We start from the raw sequence: 12,965 nt of genomic DNA on the forward strand, positions 1-12,965 counted from the left end.
GTCAAGGATATTATACATTCATCGCAAATAATGATTCAACTTTTTCTCAACACTGTAGCTACTCTCCTTTTTTTAGCAAATACTCTGATTTGAGATTTCAATTTCAATATCATACCTTACTAATTTAAGACCAGGATTCATTGCTTCTACAAAATCACACATTAATTCAACCATAGCTCTGCGTTCCTCTGGATCTTTGCTATGACGTCCAGAATCCTTTAAAACTTCGGGATTTGCCATAACAGCAAAAACAATAGGCGGGCTTCGAGGACTTCCTGGAGGGACCTACAAATATAAACCAACATTTATTATGATTATTATTAATGTTTTTTTCTAATCGTACCCTCATTCCTCCATATAATGGTATAGGGTCGGTAGGCTCTTGTGGTATCACTATTCTCGTCCAACTAAGTACATTAATAAATAGTTCTTCACCTGATTCTGAGGTTGTGCGAATACACATATGTGGTTGTGGTGGATTTTTAAAATGACGATAGGCACGCGAATGTCGGTAACTATGGGGTGGGGGCGAGTTTTGCATTAATGATAGATTTATCCCCCCTCTGGTATCGCTAAATCGGTTTTCTTCTTCGATAGCAGAATTTGTACTAACCATGTCGTTAGGACAGCTATTTGCAGGTGTCTCGGACTTGTCCCGTTGCATAATTGGGTTTTTAGAGTTCATTTGATTTGAAGCCCCCACAAACGCAGTTGCAGCCACTGCTGCCGTCGATGTTACAGATACTACAGCCACTCCTCTGCTACCAAGTTGTAATTCAGCAGATGTTCCACTTTCGCTCATAAAACTCGACATAATCTACTCAACTTCTTATTGCTAATATTCGAGTTTATCTTCCAGGCTTAATACAAAACTCTGAGAACACCTTCTATATTTCGTTTACCTGAAGTTGACGTCTATATTTCTAACTAAATTACAATTCTCATAAAACAGATCAACTGAATTATTTTATTGCAAGTTTCATGTTATGTTAATGCAACATGCATAAATATGAACAAAGCCAGCAGGAAAAATAAGTTTACCACTGCAACACATAGAGTATAAATTTGTACAGCTTATGCCTCCTCAGAAAAAGGTAGTCATTTTTGTTTCAAGCACATTTCCATTTCATTCATTCCGAATATTAAGAACTCGTAACTTTCTGTATTTTTATTTTTTTATTGTGCCATTCCACATATGTAAATACACGCACGTTATGTATACCAAACAGCCATTGTTTGCTTCAAATAATTAAACATCTTGCCTGCATACGCATGTATGCGCCCATAAAAGCAATAGCCACAGATTGTTTACACAAGCTTCACTGTTGGCCATTTCTAAACATGTATGTATATAAGTATTTTTACAGCTTCCAAAATGATTTAGATCCCGACACCCAGGTAATTGACGCATTGTATATATTCATTTCCTTAAATGTGTATATATGTAACTACATATGTAAGCTCATTTATTTTGCAATCGTGCTAAAGAGATCTTTATGGTATCTCCATTGCTGAAGGTGGCTTAACACCCACTACATTCAAAGTAATTCACACCTTGGCACAGCGGGAGTAGCGATATAAATGTATACCGTGGTTCATACAACAATATTCACATAAGAGGGTTTATCTTCCTCCGTTTACATCCACATCAATATAAAATCCACTTATTATTAATACCCATAAGTAAATTATAGGTTTTAAAATAATGCTAAGTTCTAATCAAACTTTCATTAACCATCATGAATTACTTGCTTTACTCAGAGATTGTTTTATGTTCTCTGGTTTACTATTGTCCATTAATGTTTTCTGGTTTTATACATATTTTTGTGTACACTTTACCAGAGAATGTTAATGCATTTCATTAACTTTACGGGGCATCTCGACAGGATAAAATTTATGTTATACTAACTGTATTGCCGTGCCTATTGGCTGTGGAGACTCCCTATTGCTTATGAAAATCAATATATCGGGGCATCTCGACAGGATAAAATCTATGTCTTGCGAACTGTCAAATCTATTGCTATTGCCATTGCCAAATCTGTATGTGGGCATTTGTTATCATAAGATAATCATTTGCGCAAAGGCGTAGGGTAGGTAGGTTCGAGCTGATGTAGCGCATGCTTTGAGCTCTTGAAAAATTTATTTTATCATTTGCGAAGGTAGCATTTGGGTAGGTAGCTGATGTAGCCCATGTTTTGAGCCCTTGAACTGTTTAAATCTTTTATGTGGAAAATAAAAAAAAAGGATAAAGATCCTTTTGTTTACAAATGTATTTCTGGGAAAAATGAAATAATAACAAAGGATAAAGATCCTTTTTTTTTTTAAAATGTATATTTCTGGGAAAAATATATTTTTGGACTACTATGTCATAATTGTGGCATACACTTTATATACCAATTAAAACAATAAATTTAAAATGAGCAATGATATTTTGATTTTCGCTAGTATAAGTTTATTATATTTAAAATTTCGCTTACTCCCAACCCAATTTGCATAATTTTTCTGTGAATTAACAATATTAAACTAAATATTAATTTTTTGAAAAAATGTTATTCTGAAAATGTACTGTATTTCTATAATATAACACAACCGTCTTAATACTCGCTCTTCTAATTTTCATATTACCGAAATGAAAATGCCGTCGGCATATGTGCAAATGGGATATGTTGCCTGCATAGAAATGAAAACTGCGCTGTCATATGCTGAAGTGACAGCTTATAGCTTACGATACATATATGGCATACGAAATAGTTTGCGATATATTGTAAGATATAAGCAATGTGGAGTCTCCACAGGCAATAGGCACGGCAATACAGTTCGCAAGACATAGATTTTATCCTGTCGAGATGCCCCGTAAATAATTAGTTTGCCATATATTGAAAGCAATAAGTTTTCACTTCAGCAGTTTGACAGCGCAATTTTCATTTCTATGAAAATTTCGAAGAAGCAACATATCCCATTTACAAGCCTTTATGCTTGTATACCAAGAATGATAGAATATAAGATTACGTCGACCGCCATTAGAGCCCAATTACACGAGGCAACTTTTGTTGCGGCAACTCTTGGTTTATAGGCGAGGGGGCGACGAGGAGAGGGGAATCGCGCCGAGTTTCCAGTGTTCAGCAACTCGCTTTGTGTTCTTATTCGTAACAGTTTGCTGCGACGTTTTTCGGCATTCGTGTTCTTTCTTTCGTAGTACATAGTTGCATTTGCGTATATTTTTCTGAAATTAATATTTTGAATATATATAAAAAATTTAATTTCATCTTTTGGTAATTAATTTGCAAATATGTATACAAATATACATAATATAATATAAATATTTTAGAAAATGGAGTAAGATGAAAAAATCGAATTAATTAAAGATATTGTGAAATGTATGGAGGAAGCCATACAAATTGATTCAGACGATAGTAAAAAGGGTGATATACATATCTTTGTTTTAATAAATAAAATGTATTTCTTAATTGACAGAGCTGATTAATATATGTGATAGAGTGGCCCAAATACCTATAAGGAAAAAGAAACGACAATGGGTTAAAGTAAAGAGTAGACAATGGGTTAAAGTAAAGTGAAAGAGAATGAGAAAAAAACTCGAGCAGAGTTGCGCAACACAAGTTGCTCGTGTGAAGGTAATGGGCGACAGCAAAAGATAATCGCCCGAGAATTAGCAACTAAAGTTGCCTCATGTAATCGCGAACTTACGAAACGTCATAGTTCCGTGTTGAGAAGAACAAGAGTGAAAAACTGTCAAATGGCTTGCAAATTGTAAACAAAAAAGTAAAAAGTTTTGTAAATTCGCAAAATATTATTAATTCTTTCGATTTTAATGAAAAGTTTTAGTGAAGCGATTGAATATTGTTGAGTGAAAAGATTTCAATCATTTCTAAAGAAATATATCGCCCTATTGATAATAAAATTGTCTATTTAGTTGTGATTCAAATGGAGAAGACGTTTCTTGTGTTGTATATAAATATATGTATACATATATTATAAGTTCAGATGTATCAGATGTATGAAATTATGATAAAAGAATTGTGAAAATTGTGAATTGTTAAAGAGGATTTAGTATTAAATATATTATTTCTTTTGCAAAATAACACCCATTTTTTGGCAACTTTTAAATCGGAAGGAAAACTGAAAAACCTCGTTTTTGATCCTTTAATTGCATAATAATTATTACAACAAGCCACTGCACATTTCATTTAAAACAATTAATATATTTATGCTTAGAAATTTAAATAAATACAACAGAACACTTTCACTGGTTTTCTTCATTTGAACAATTTCCACACATGCTACTCTATTTTTTGTGGATGTGCCTAAAACTACTTATATCTTTTCTCGCAACAATATTCTAAACATTCTTTCATTATTTTGGGAATTTCCAAAAGTGTTTACTTTTCTGTTTACAATTTGTATGCATTTCTATGCTTGTTCTTCTCAACGCAAAACTGTTACGTCACGAAATTGTTGCACAACGTGTTTGTTTTTGTAAGAATTGTCACGAGCTAAACCGAAAAAAACTAACGGTAAACTAGTGTCGTAATCTTATATTCTATCATTCTTGCTTGTATACCATAAACCAAAATACCAGTGCTCATATTAAATTTATTATTTTAATTGGTTTATAAAATTTATGCTACAATTATTATAGTCCGAAAATATGTAACCTTTTTTTTTGCAAGAAAACAATTTGTAGAAATAAGTAAATTTCTCTTTTTTTATTATTCCCATAACATTTTTTCAACCATATAAAAATTTAAACAGTTCAAGAACTCAAAACATGCGCTACATCAGCTCGAACCAACCTACCCGAATGATTATGTTATGGTAACAAATGTACACATACAGATTTGGCAACGGCAATGGCAATAGATTTGACAGTTGGTATGCAATAAACTTCAGCTTGTCGAGATGCTCCGTTATGGTTATCGAGATAATATTTATTGTCTGTGAAAATTAATCCATTTGACATTTCTACATAAAACACTAACATCAATGTTTACGTTTTATGTTGGTTCTTTAAACGACATTAATGTAGCCGTAGAGATATAATAGATTTTAGAGTAGAATCACGTAGAATGACAAGAACCAGTCACAAGAAAAATCGTCCGTTCGATTTTAAGTTAATATCATTGGTCCAACCGCATCCAGTACTATACCACCGGCAATGGGGTGGACTTTCAACATTCGAATGCATGAAAGAAAAAAATCGAATATGGAGTACTATTGCTTCAGAAATGGGAACTACTCGTAAGAACTATTATAAATATTGGAGCATAATATTATTTTTATTTTATGTTTTGTATGTTTATAGCTGGTTTTTGTCTCAGTCGTTGGAATAATCTGAGAAATCATTTCCAGAGGGAACTTCGCCATTGTCACGAATTATGCCCTAAAGAAGGTACAATTCGAGGATCAACATGGCCTTACCTTGAAAGTATGCGTTTTCTTGAGAGAACTGTCTGTATAAACAAATCTAGTAAACGTTCACGTATTAATAAACGTGAAAGATTACGTTTGCATTCCAAGAACTCGGAAGCAAGTGAAGAAACCTTATCGCGATCTTCACCATATAACAATTATCAATACAATGAGACCATTATTGAATATGAAGAACTAACAACTTCGAGCTTCGAGAAAGAAGCTTTTCCGATTTTTCAGAACGAAACTGAATTTAATCACGAACGGATGTTAAATTATGAACGAATGGCAACATTATTTAACAACGTCCCCAACGAAATTAAAGACCATATCGAGCGCAGAATAATGACTTACTTATGCAAGTGTCAATTGCGAGCAATAGCAAATGATGGTATTGCCGACATAGAAATTTGATCCCAATAAAACAATATATTAATATAAATTATTTACCAGCCTATATTTATATTCCCAAACGCATATACTTAAATACGCACAAGCATTACAATAGAGTCATAATTCATTTACAAAAAACCAGAAATAGCTAGTCTAATATTAATGGCAGCTAAACAGATACTTTATCCAGATCAATCCACGATATTTTTGGTTTTTGTAGAAACTCATCAGGCGATAGCTGGTCCAGAGAAACAATTTGTTCTCTTACATACTTCACTAGACGTTCAATCTTTACGACGTCATTACAGTTCATGGCAAAGAACCGACGCCATAAAGCGCCAGATAATACTCGATCATCTGACATAATGCCTTCGTCGTAAGCAATTAATGCGGCCTGAAATTGTTCCGAAAGGATTTCTATTTGTTGTCGCGTTCTCGATGGGTTATGTGCCTGCAAATAAACACTGTTTAAGGCAAAATATATGCAAGTTTCAAGGTTATAGAAAACTTGCGCCTAGTTTCTTAGCACGCGTATTTACATCGCCCCACATAACTTCAACAATACAGTTTCGAATAAAACGACCATTTTCTCCAGATTCCGAACCCTCAGCCATAGCTCGCACAAGTAGCATCCATACATGTAATTCAGTAACCAGAAACCATGAGTTGAATGTGTTGGGCATATCAAAAGCTTTAAAAAAACTTAAATAGTTTATTTTATCAGCAACACTTTCGTACAACATGTGACTGGCCACCCTTAAGCGCTAAGCAATAAAATCTTTAATTATTATTTATTACAAACAAAAATGTATTCATTAAATGCAATCCTAACCGTTTTTGTATTCGGTGCGAAGCCCACTTTGTTCAAAACACGCTTCAATATATTGCTATCCGATCTCTCATGATTATTATTAACTACATTTGTTCCAGATGTACTGCATTTCCTATAGTTCTGTGTCCATACCTTCCATCCATTATTGAAGGCATTAGTATTGTTGCACACTAGAATATTACGCTGTAAAAACTATTAATATGCATAGTTACTCGTTTATGTACACATATATGTATATGGGCTTTTCAAATTCGCATACACCAGTTTATGTAAGATTTCAATTATTTCACAATTAAATAAAATCCATTATTTTAATTTATTTTACCTCTGCTGAAGCATATTTATTTACAGAAATTCGAGTTAATTGCCTAAGACGTATCATTTCCCAAACTTATTTGTAAATTAATTAAAAAATTTGTAAACACACTTGCACAGGTTTCTCTGGATAGGTACGTTCACTAAGATAATAAAACAACTGGGATATCTATTGTCAAACCCAGCTGATACTACAGTAAACGCGAAAGTTTTGTTTGGATGTGAAAAGTTAAATTCTTTTATTTGTTTTACTTTGTATAGAAAGATGCCTATTTTAATAAAAACGTAAGTACTCGAGTAGTTGTTTTAGAGAGGATGTTTATTTCAATATGCTTTCTTGTATTTTCTATTTATTTTTTCATATTATATCGATATTTTTAAGATTGAACTTTCTAAATATAGATTGATAGTAATATAATGTTTTACAGATCTTCACCAACTACACTTGAGGAATATGCAATTGTTGAGTTGCAGGGAGATCTCGAAATTCGTTCTGGAGAGAATATTCATAATCTGTTCATAGGGGACTTATATTATAATAAATACGGGCAGCCTGTAAAATATCTTAAAAAATTTTGTGTGACAGCTGTTGGTTTATCAATTTAGTTTTATAAATTTTAGATACTTATAATTGGGCATCATATTTTGCAAGGACGAGAGCAAAAACTCGAAAAACCTTTCGCAGTGCTTGAAAAATTGAAAAGTAAGGATGGAAAGTCTTTATTAAACGATACAAATATGGATTCCAACACTACACTTAATAGAACAATTGATTGTACAATTTTAGACAGCACAGTTGCTCTGGAAAATAAATCACGACAAAATACGGAATACGTAGTTCGTGCTTTATGCACAAAAAAACTCATCTTTAAATCGCGTCCAAAACCTATTATTGCAAATGTTGCAACTTCCGTTTGAAATGAAAACTATTAATAAAATGTTTATATTTTTATAATAAACCCATAATACATTCAAATATTTTAAGATTTTTTTCATTACACTATTTCCATTTCTCTTTCTATACCTACGAACTTCAGTTGTTCAGTAGGCCCATATCTATAGTCGAAGAACAGCTCTTCTCCAGGTTGAATTGCACGTTTAGCAAATATTCCAATTCTATGATCTCCTGTTACCATCATTACCTTAGCGTAGCAATTCGGATTAATAGAATGGTTGGCAAAACGAATTTTATTGCCTTTTCTCGTGGCGTCAACAACGAAGTCATTGTTTAGATTAAATAAAAATGAGCACATATACTTGTCATACACTTTGCCCCTCCGATCGGCTTCGTCTTGCGAAATGATTTCGCCACAATACTCTGAAATAAACTCGTTTTTTTGAGCGCCTTCTTTAAGAAATATTCCCCATCCCGCTATATCAGAAGGCGCCATTAAAAGATGTTTATCTGGAAACAACAAAATTGATACAGGAGTACAATAATCACAAAGCTTAAGGTTTCTTACGTAATCCACGCTGCACACACACATTCTTGCAAGTAATTTTTGTCAGCTTGAATTGATCGGCACCGCAAGCCTGACATAAATCTGGATCGCACTCACGCACCGCCAAATAACACGGACATTGCTTCGTGTTACACTGCGCCTTGCAACGACAACCAGGAAACCGATTTTGACAATCACTACTGCAGTTGCAAAATTTCTCGCAGAAGTTCTGAGTTTGAATGCAAGAGCAATTCATGTCGCAGGGTCCAGTATGATCACATGGTGTATAGTTATAGACGTGATTTGAAGAAGAATCTTTCTTTAGTTGAATTTTTCGACAATGCAATGACCAAAGGCGTTGCTTCTTCTTCTTTTTACGTGGTGGAGTGTAATCTTGACGTAATTCTTCAATACAAAATTCTGCTTCCTCTTTTTGAGCAAACTCATACACCTGAAACGAAATTTCGTTATTCGATAAAAATAAATTAAAAGTAAAAACACTATTTGAATATGAATTTCTTACCTGTTGACATGTTTTTGTAAGCATAGTTTGAGCGATAGCGCAATAGTTTTTCAAAAATACTTTATGCAACGTTCGAAATAAAGATTGATCAGCGCCAGTCCAGTCACATTTTGAGTTTGATGTGTTCATCATTCCGGCTAATTTAATCAATTTTATTTTAAATATATTTACATATATCAAACAAACAAATATATTTCTGTGTTTTACCCATTATAGAGTTGATTTCTGCGGAAACAGCACTGTTAACAACAATACTATTTTCTTTTCCATTTTCTGCATTGAAGTCTTTATTACTAAATTGACTGTTACTGTCGTTGCTGTCTTCAGAGCTGGCTTCGTTGCAAGAATCAATTGGTGGTGTTTTACTGTCAGCAGCTAATTTTTCTTTCATACCATCCTGTGAAAAAAAATCAAGGTTATAACTAAGAGTAAAAAAAAATATATATTCCGCATTTCTCACCAATAACATATAACATGCATTGCTACAAGGTTCTGTAAATGGTTTCAACTCAGGAAAACGCCGTTTCTGTAGATTTGGTCCTGCATGTCCCACTTGAAGGCCTATTTCAAATCAAAAAAACTATTAGGTAATCAAAAGTATAAAATAATTAATCAAGTTAATAGAGATTATATTTAGTAACTTTTATTTAAATGTATATGTTCTAACATTAAGAGAAGACATAATAAAATGGAATTAATGGATGTGTCGTGTTCTTAAATGGCATGAGTTTGGTGCTACAACTGTTTTTTATTAACTTGATTAGAAACAAAAACGTATTTAATGCACCCCGAAAAATCTAATCAAATAAATTGTTTACGAACATACATTGATACTTAATTTTCCAAACATCCACATAGACATGGATCACTAGCACTTTAAAAGGCTTAATGCTAAGAAAGACATGAAATGTGCATGATCCTCCCAATATATGTATGTATGTATAGTGCAAACATATGTTATCATTATAATATTTGTAATTGAAAATAAAATAACTTTCATATATAGATTTTTTATTTATTTTATGTGCATAGTAAAAATGGAAATATTGAGGCTCTGCAAAAGATATCATGATTTGATATTTCTGCATCAGTAGTTATCAGCAGTGGTTATGATGGCGATTGGTTATATGAAAAATGTGAACGATTTCGATTAAGTCAAAATGTCAGGTTTAAGTACATATGCATTATTAACTACAACTCACCGTTTATTTGGTGACCTAAATTGCATTCATTTGCAGAGTCGAAATTTCGGTTGCATTTTAAGAGTCATTATCATATTTAAAGATTCATTTCGGTAATAATTGGCAAACGTATATTGCACGAAAAAGAAAAAGGAAATATAATAAGCTATATGCAGCATCAACCGTTGGTGCTTTTTTCTTTGTATTATTTATTACTAATCGGCATTATTGCCTAAATGATTATTGGTCTTTTTAATAAATTCGATTGTATAATACTTACGATGAAGGAAACAGTCATATTTAAAACAACGGCGACAAAATAGAGTGTGGAATGAATGCATTGTGTGCTCTCGTGACACACTTTCTGCTTTTTCACCATCGATATTGGGAGTGCATTCTTGCGGTCTTTCGGGGTCCTGATGCTCGGTTAGTTCAATATACCTGATGAATTGAATAGTGTTGATTTTAATCATAATATTTCAAATAAGGATGTTATAAATACTTTTCTTTTAATTCCTGGGGATTTCCCTTATCTGGAAAATTTGAACTAATGGCTTGGAAAATTATAGGAGTTGGAAAGGGCATCTTTTCTTTTCGCATCTGTTCTTCCTTTGTTTTTGTGTTTTCATCATCTTCAACTAATTGGACATTTCGGCCATCAAATAATGAATCGCTTGATTTTTCATCCCTGGAAAGTGTGTCGGTTTTTTGAGTTTCCGATTTAGCAACACTACTACCAAAACCCACACATGATATTTCTTCTTCTTTAGTATAGTTTCGCATTAAAGCATGTACCAATTCAACGAAAATAGCGTCATCCATAAAAGATGGGTCTTTATCACCATGTACTTTACCATCATAATTTTTTATCAGCTCTTCAATAAATTTACCATCTTTGTCTAGTACTTCATCTCCCATATACGGAATGTTGTGCAACACAGTTTCATCTTCTACCATGAAATTTTGCTGTGTTGGCGCCCATGTATACATTGTAGGTATTGGCGTAACAGCATTTATTATACAAATAGGTACTTTTTGTGGACCTGCACCGTTATAACCAGAAACCTCGGCTTTTTTTATACAATCCAAATGTGGAGGATCATAAGGTTGTGCATGCCAAACTTTTGGCTCGCAGTATAAGTCCTGAACGTTGTAGTTATGTTCTTCCCTACTCAAAAAAGTTGTAATTAAATAGTTAGATAAATAATTTTATTAAAACGAACCAATTTTTGATCCAAGCTTCCTTGATTTCATCAGCTCGTTTATATCGCTTTTGTTGTCTAATTTTCATGTATTCCGTTTTAACACGTCGCTTCCATTCTATGGGAACTTTTGATGCATTCATTTTTGTGTGTACAGAAATTTTACCAATTCAAATTTAAAACTGAATTTAATTTTTTATAACCACCGACTTTTAAGCTATTTCGGAAATAAAATCAAAGAAGAAAAAAATTACTGGCGGCAAATGGATTTACATCTTTCAATGACCATCTGCTAAATGTCAACCAAAACGTCAACTAAGCTGCAACTCTGATTATTTGACGTTTAATTTTAGACAGTTCTTAAAGCGGTCCTACATTACTGATATCAGTTGTCAGAAAACAAACATACCTATTATTTTAGGACTAATAAATATCCTGATGTAAAATTTAACTTTAGAAATTTAATGGAAATAATTGAATGTCTTAAAAAGTCGCAAATGAAATGAAAATGTTAATGTAGATTTTTTGTTTTTTAATTTTTAAAATAAAACATCAATCGAACTGTAAAATCGTACATAAATTATTCGAAACATGGAACCATCAGCATGTGAAGGTATTTATGGTTCTGATAGGATTTTATTTATTGCATTTTTATAAAGTTTTTGTTTATTGAAGTTAATACAAAGTTTATTTACAGATTTGAAAGCATTTGAGCGCAGGCTCACGGAAGTAGTATCGTCTTATGGGCCCACTACATTGCGGTGGCGGGGTAAGCGAATAAATATAGATTTATACATTTGTTTTAATTTTATTATTAATATTGATAAAATATAATTGCAGTAGTTCTCGCCACAATTTCTATATGTACAGCTATTGGAGCGTTTTATTGGCTTAGAGATCCACGCACCTCAATTGTGCCTCTAATAGAATCATTGTTATTGCATCCAATATTTACGATTGCCACCTTAATGCTGAGTAATACTATAAAATTGATAAAATACTAATAAATCCTAATGCCACTATTTTTATCTTAGTTATTCTCTTTGTTATGGGCATACATAAATTAGTATTTGCTCCCAAAATTATTACGACTCGGATGCGGACCGTACTTAGCGATTTCAATATGAGTTGTGATGACACGGGAAAACTGATTCTTAAACCTCGACCAAATAATAATCTAGACGGCAGTATTCGTTAGAGGAAATACATACTGTTTAAATCTACGACAGATTGGGGGTTTTGGCACCAAATGAAGTTAAAATTATAATAACGATACTTTATCACGCTATTATAAATTGGATTGTTTAGTAAAGTGTTTCCGTTTTAGAATTTTTTTTATATTAATTTGACAAAACAGCTAATTTATGTAACTCGATTTAATTGAAATTGTAATCATAATATAAAATATATAATTTGCAAACGCGTATAAACTTTCGTTTATTTACTTCTCTCAATGAACTTTTTTTATATAAGACCTTAAAGTTGTAATCTAATAGTCTCCAGGGATTTGACTTAAAATAAATATATGTATATAATCTGAGTGAAATATGTAAAATAAATTTACATCACTTTAAGCAAGAGAAAGTTCAGTTATAGTTTATTTCTGCATCTATTTCATTCAGTATACCGTCTTGCTTACCTTACTTATAT

General features: G+C 32.6%; 6 protein-coding genes across 11 annotated transcripts in view; 3 read left to right on the forward strand and 3 right to left on the reverse strand.

The window, feature by feature from the left end:
- Nucleotides 1-1,939, reverse strand: part of LOC126763369 (general odorant-binding protein 70) — a 63,227-nt gene extending 61,288 nt beyond the window's left edge. Inside the window, exons 1-2 of one of the 3 annotated variants that reach the window (XM_050480816.1) lie at nucleotides 344-1,939; nucleotides 116-285 (exon numbers count right to left, since the gene is read on the reverse strand). In XM_050480816.1, the coding sequence (XP_050336773.1) occupies nucleotides 116-285; nucleotides 344-814 (641 nt within the window). In that variant the 5' untranslated portion in view covers nucleotides 815-1,939. The remainder of the gene's footprint in view (nucleotides 1-115; nucleotides 286-343) is intronic. The other 2 variants (XM_050480815.1, XM_050480814.1) reach the window with 2 other exon arrangements.
- A 3,034-nt stretch (nucleotides 1,940-4,973) lies between these two features.
- Nucleotides 4,974-5,872, forward strand: LOC126763360 (transcription factor Adf-1). The gene is made up of 2 exons (XM_050480790.1): nucleotides 4,974-5,256; nucleotides 5,321-5,872. The coding sequence occupies exons 1-2, from the start codon at nucleotides 5,085-5,087 to the stop codon at nucleotides 5,839-5,841; spliced, it is 693 nt and encodes a 230-aa protein (XP_050336747.1). The 5' UTR covers nucleotides 4,974-5,084; the 3' UTR covers nucleotides 5,842-5,872.
- Nucleotides 5,860-7,119, reverse strand: LOC126763359 (ubiquinol-cytochrome-c reductase complex assembly factor 1). Of its 2 annotated transcripts, none has more exons than XM_050480789.1 (4): nucleotides 6,978-7,119; nucleotides 6,653-6,835; nucleotides 6,333-6,584; nucleotides 5,860-6,271 (listed from the first exon to the last, which is right to left on the reverse strand). In XM_050480789.1, the coding sequence occupies exons 1-4, from the start codon at nucleotides 7,032-7,034 to the stop codon at nucleotides 5,990-5,992; spliced, it is 774 nt and encodes a 257-aa protein (XP_050336746.1). In that variant the 5' UTR covers nucleotides 7,035-7,119; the 3' UTR covers nucleotides 5,860-5,989. The 2 variants fall into 2 exon arrangements, with proteins under 2 accessions (XP_050336746.1, XP_050336745.1); XM_050480788.1 differs by having other exon boundaries at nucleotides 6,653-6,844.
- Nucleotides 7,120-7,128: 9 nt separating this feature from the next.
- On the forward strand, nucleotides 7,129-7,945 carry LOC126763361 (chromosome transmission fidelity protein 8 homolog). Its single transcript, XM_050480791.1, has 3 exons — nucleotides 7,129-7,252; nucleotides 7,396-7,522; nucleotides 7,589-7,945. The coding sequence occupies exons 1-3, from the start codon at nucleotides 7,233-7,235 to the stop codon at nucleotides 7,883-7,885; spliced, it is 444 nt and encodes a 147-aa protein (XP_050336748.1). The 5' UTR covers nucleotides 7,129-7,232; the 3' UTR covers nucleotides 7,886-7,945.
- Nucleotides 7,901-11,617, reverse strand: LOC126763357 (histone-lysine N-methyltransferase E(z)). 2 transcript variants are annotated; one of them, XM_050480781.1, is made up of 9 exons: nucleotides 11,337-11,617; nucleotides 10,616-11,281; nucleotides 10,394-10,554; nucleotides 10,135-10,149; nucleotides 9,393-9,493; nucleotides 9,140-9,329; nucleotides 8,933-9,069; nucleotides 8,431-8,860; nucleotides 7,901-8,372 (listed from the first exon to the last, which is right to left on the reverse strand). In XM_050480781.1, exons 1-9 carry the CDS (start codon nucleotides 11,456-11,458, stop codon nucleotides 7,963-7,965), a joined length of 2,232 nt encoding a protein of 743 aa, XP_050336738.1. In that variant the 5' UTR covers nucleotides 11,459-11,617; the 3' UTR covers nucleotides 7,901-7,962. The 2 variants fall into 2 exon arrangements, with proteins under 2 accessions (XP_050336738.1, XP_050336739.1); XM_050480782.1 differs by lacking the exon at nucleotides 10,135-10,149.
- A 56-nt stretch (nucleotides 11,618-11,673) lies between these two features.
- LOC126763363 (nuclear envelope phosphatase-regulatory subunit 1 homolog) lies at nucleotides 11,674-12,745 on the forward strand. 2 transcript variants are annotated; one of them, XM_050480793.1, is made up of 4 exons: nucleotides 11,674-11,928; nucleotides 12,013-12,084; nucleotides 12,159-12,290; nucleotides 12,350-12,745. In XM_050480793.1, exons 1-4 carry the CDS (start codon nucleotides 11,907-11,909, stop codon nucleotides 12,511-12,513), a joined length of 390 nt encoding a protein of 129 aa, XP_050336750.1. In that variant the 5' UTR covers nucleotides 11,674-11,906; the 3' UTR covers nucleotides 12,514-12,745. The 2 variants fall into 2 exon arrangements, with proteins under 2 accessions (XP_050336750.1, XP_050336749.1); XM_050480792.1 differs by having other exon boundaries at nucleotides 11,676-11,928; nucleotides 12,156-12,290.
- The last annotated feature ends 220 nt before the right edge of the window (nucleotides 12,746-12,965 follow it).

This window comes from Bactrocera neohumeralis, chromosome 6, assembly GCF_024586455.1.
Source record: "Bactrocera neohumeralis isolate Rockhampton chromosome 6, APGP_CSIRO_Bneo_wtdbg2-racon-allhic-juicebox.fasta_v2, whole genome shotgun sequence".
Taxonomy (NCBI): domain Eukaryota; kingdom Metazoa; phylum Arthropoda; class Insecta; order Diptera; family Tephritidae; genus Bactrocera; species Bactrocera neohumeralis.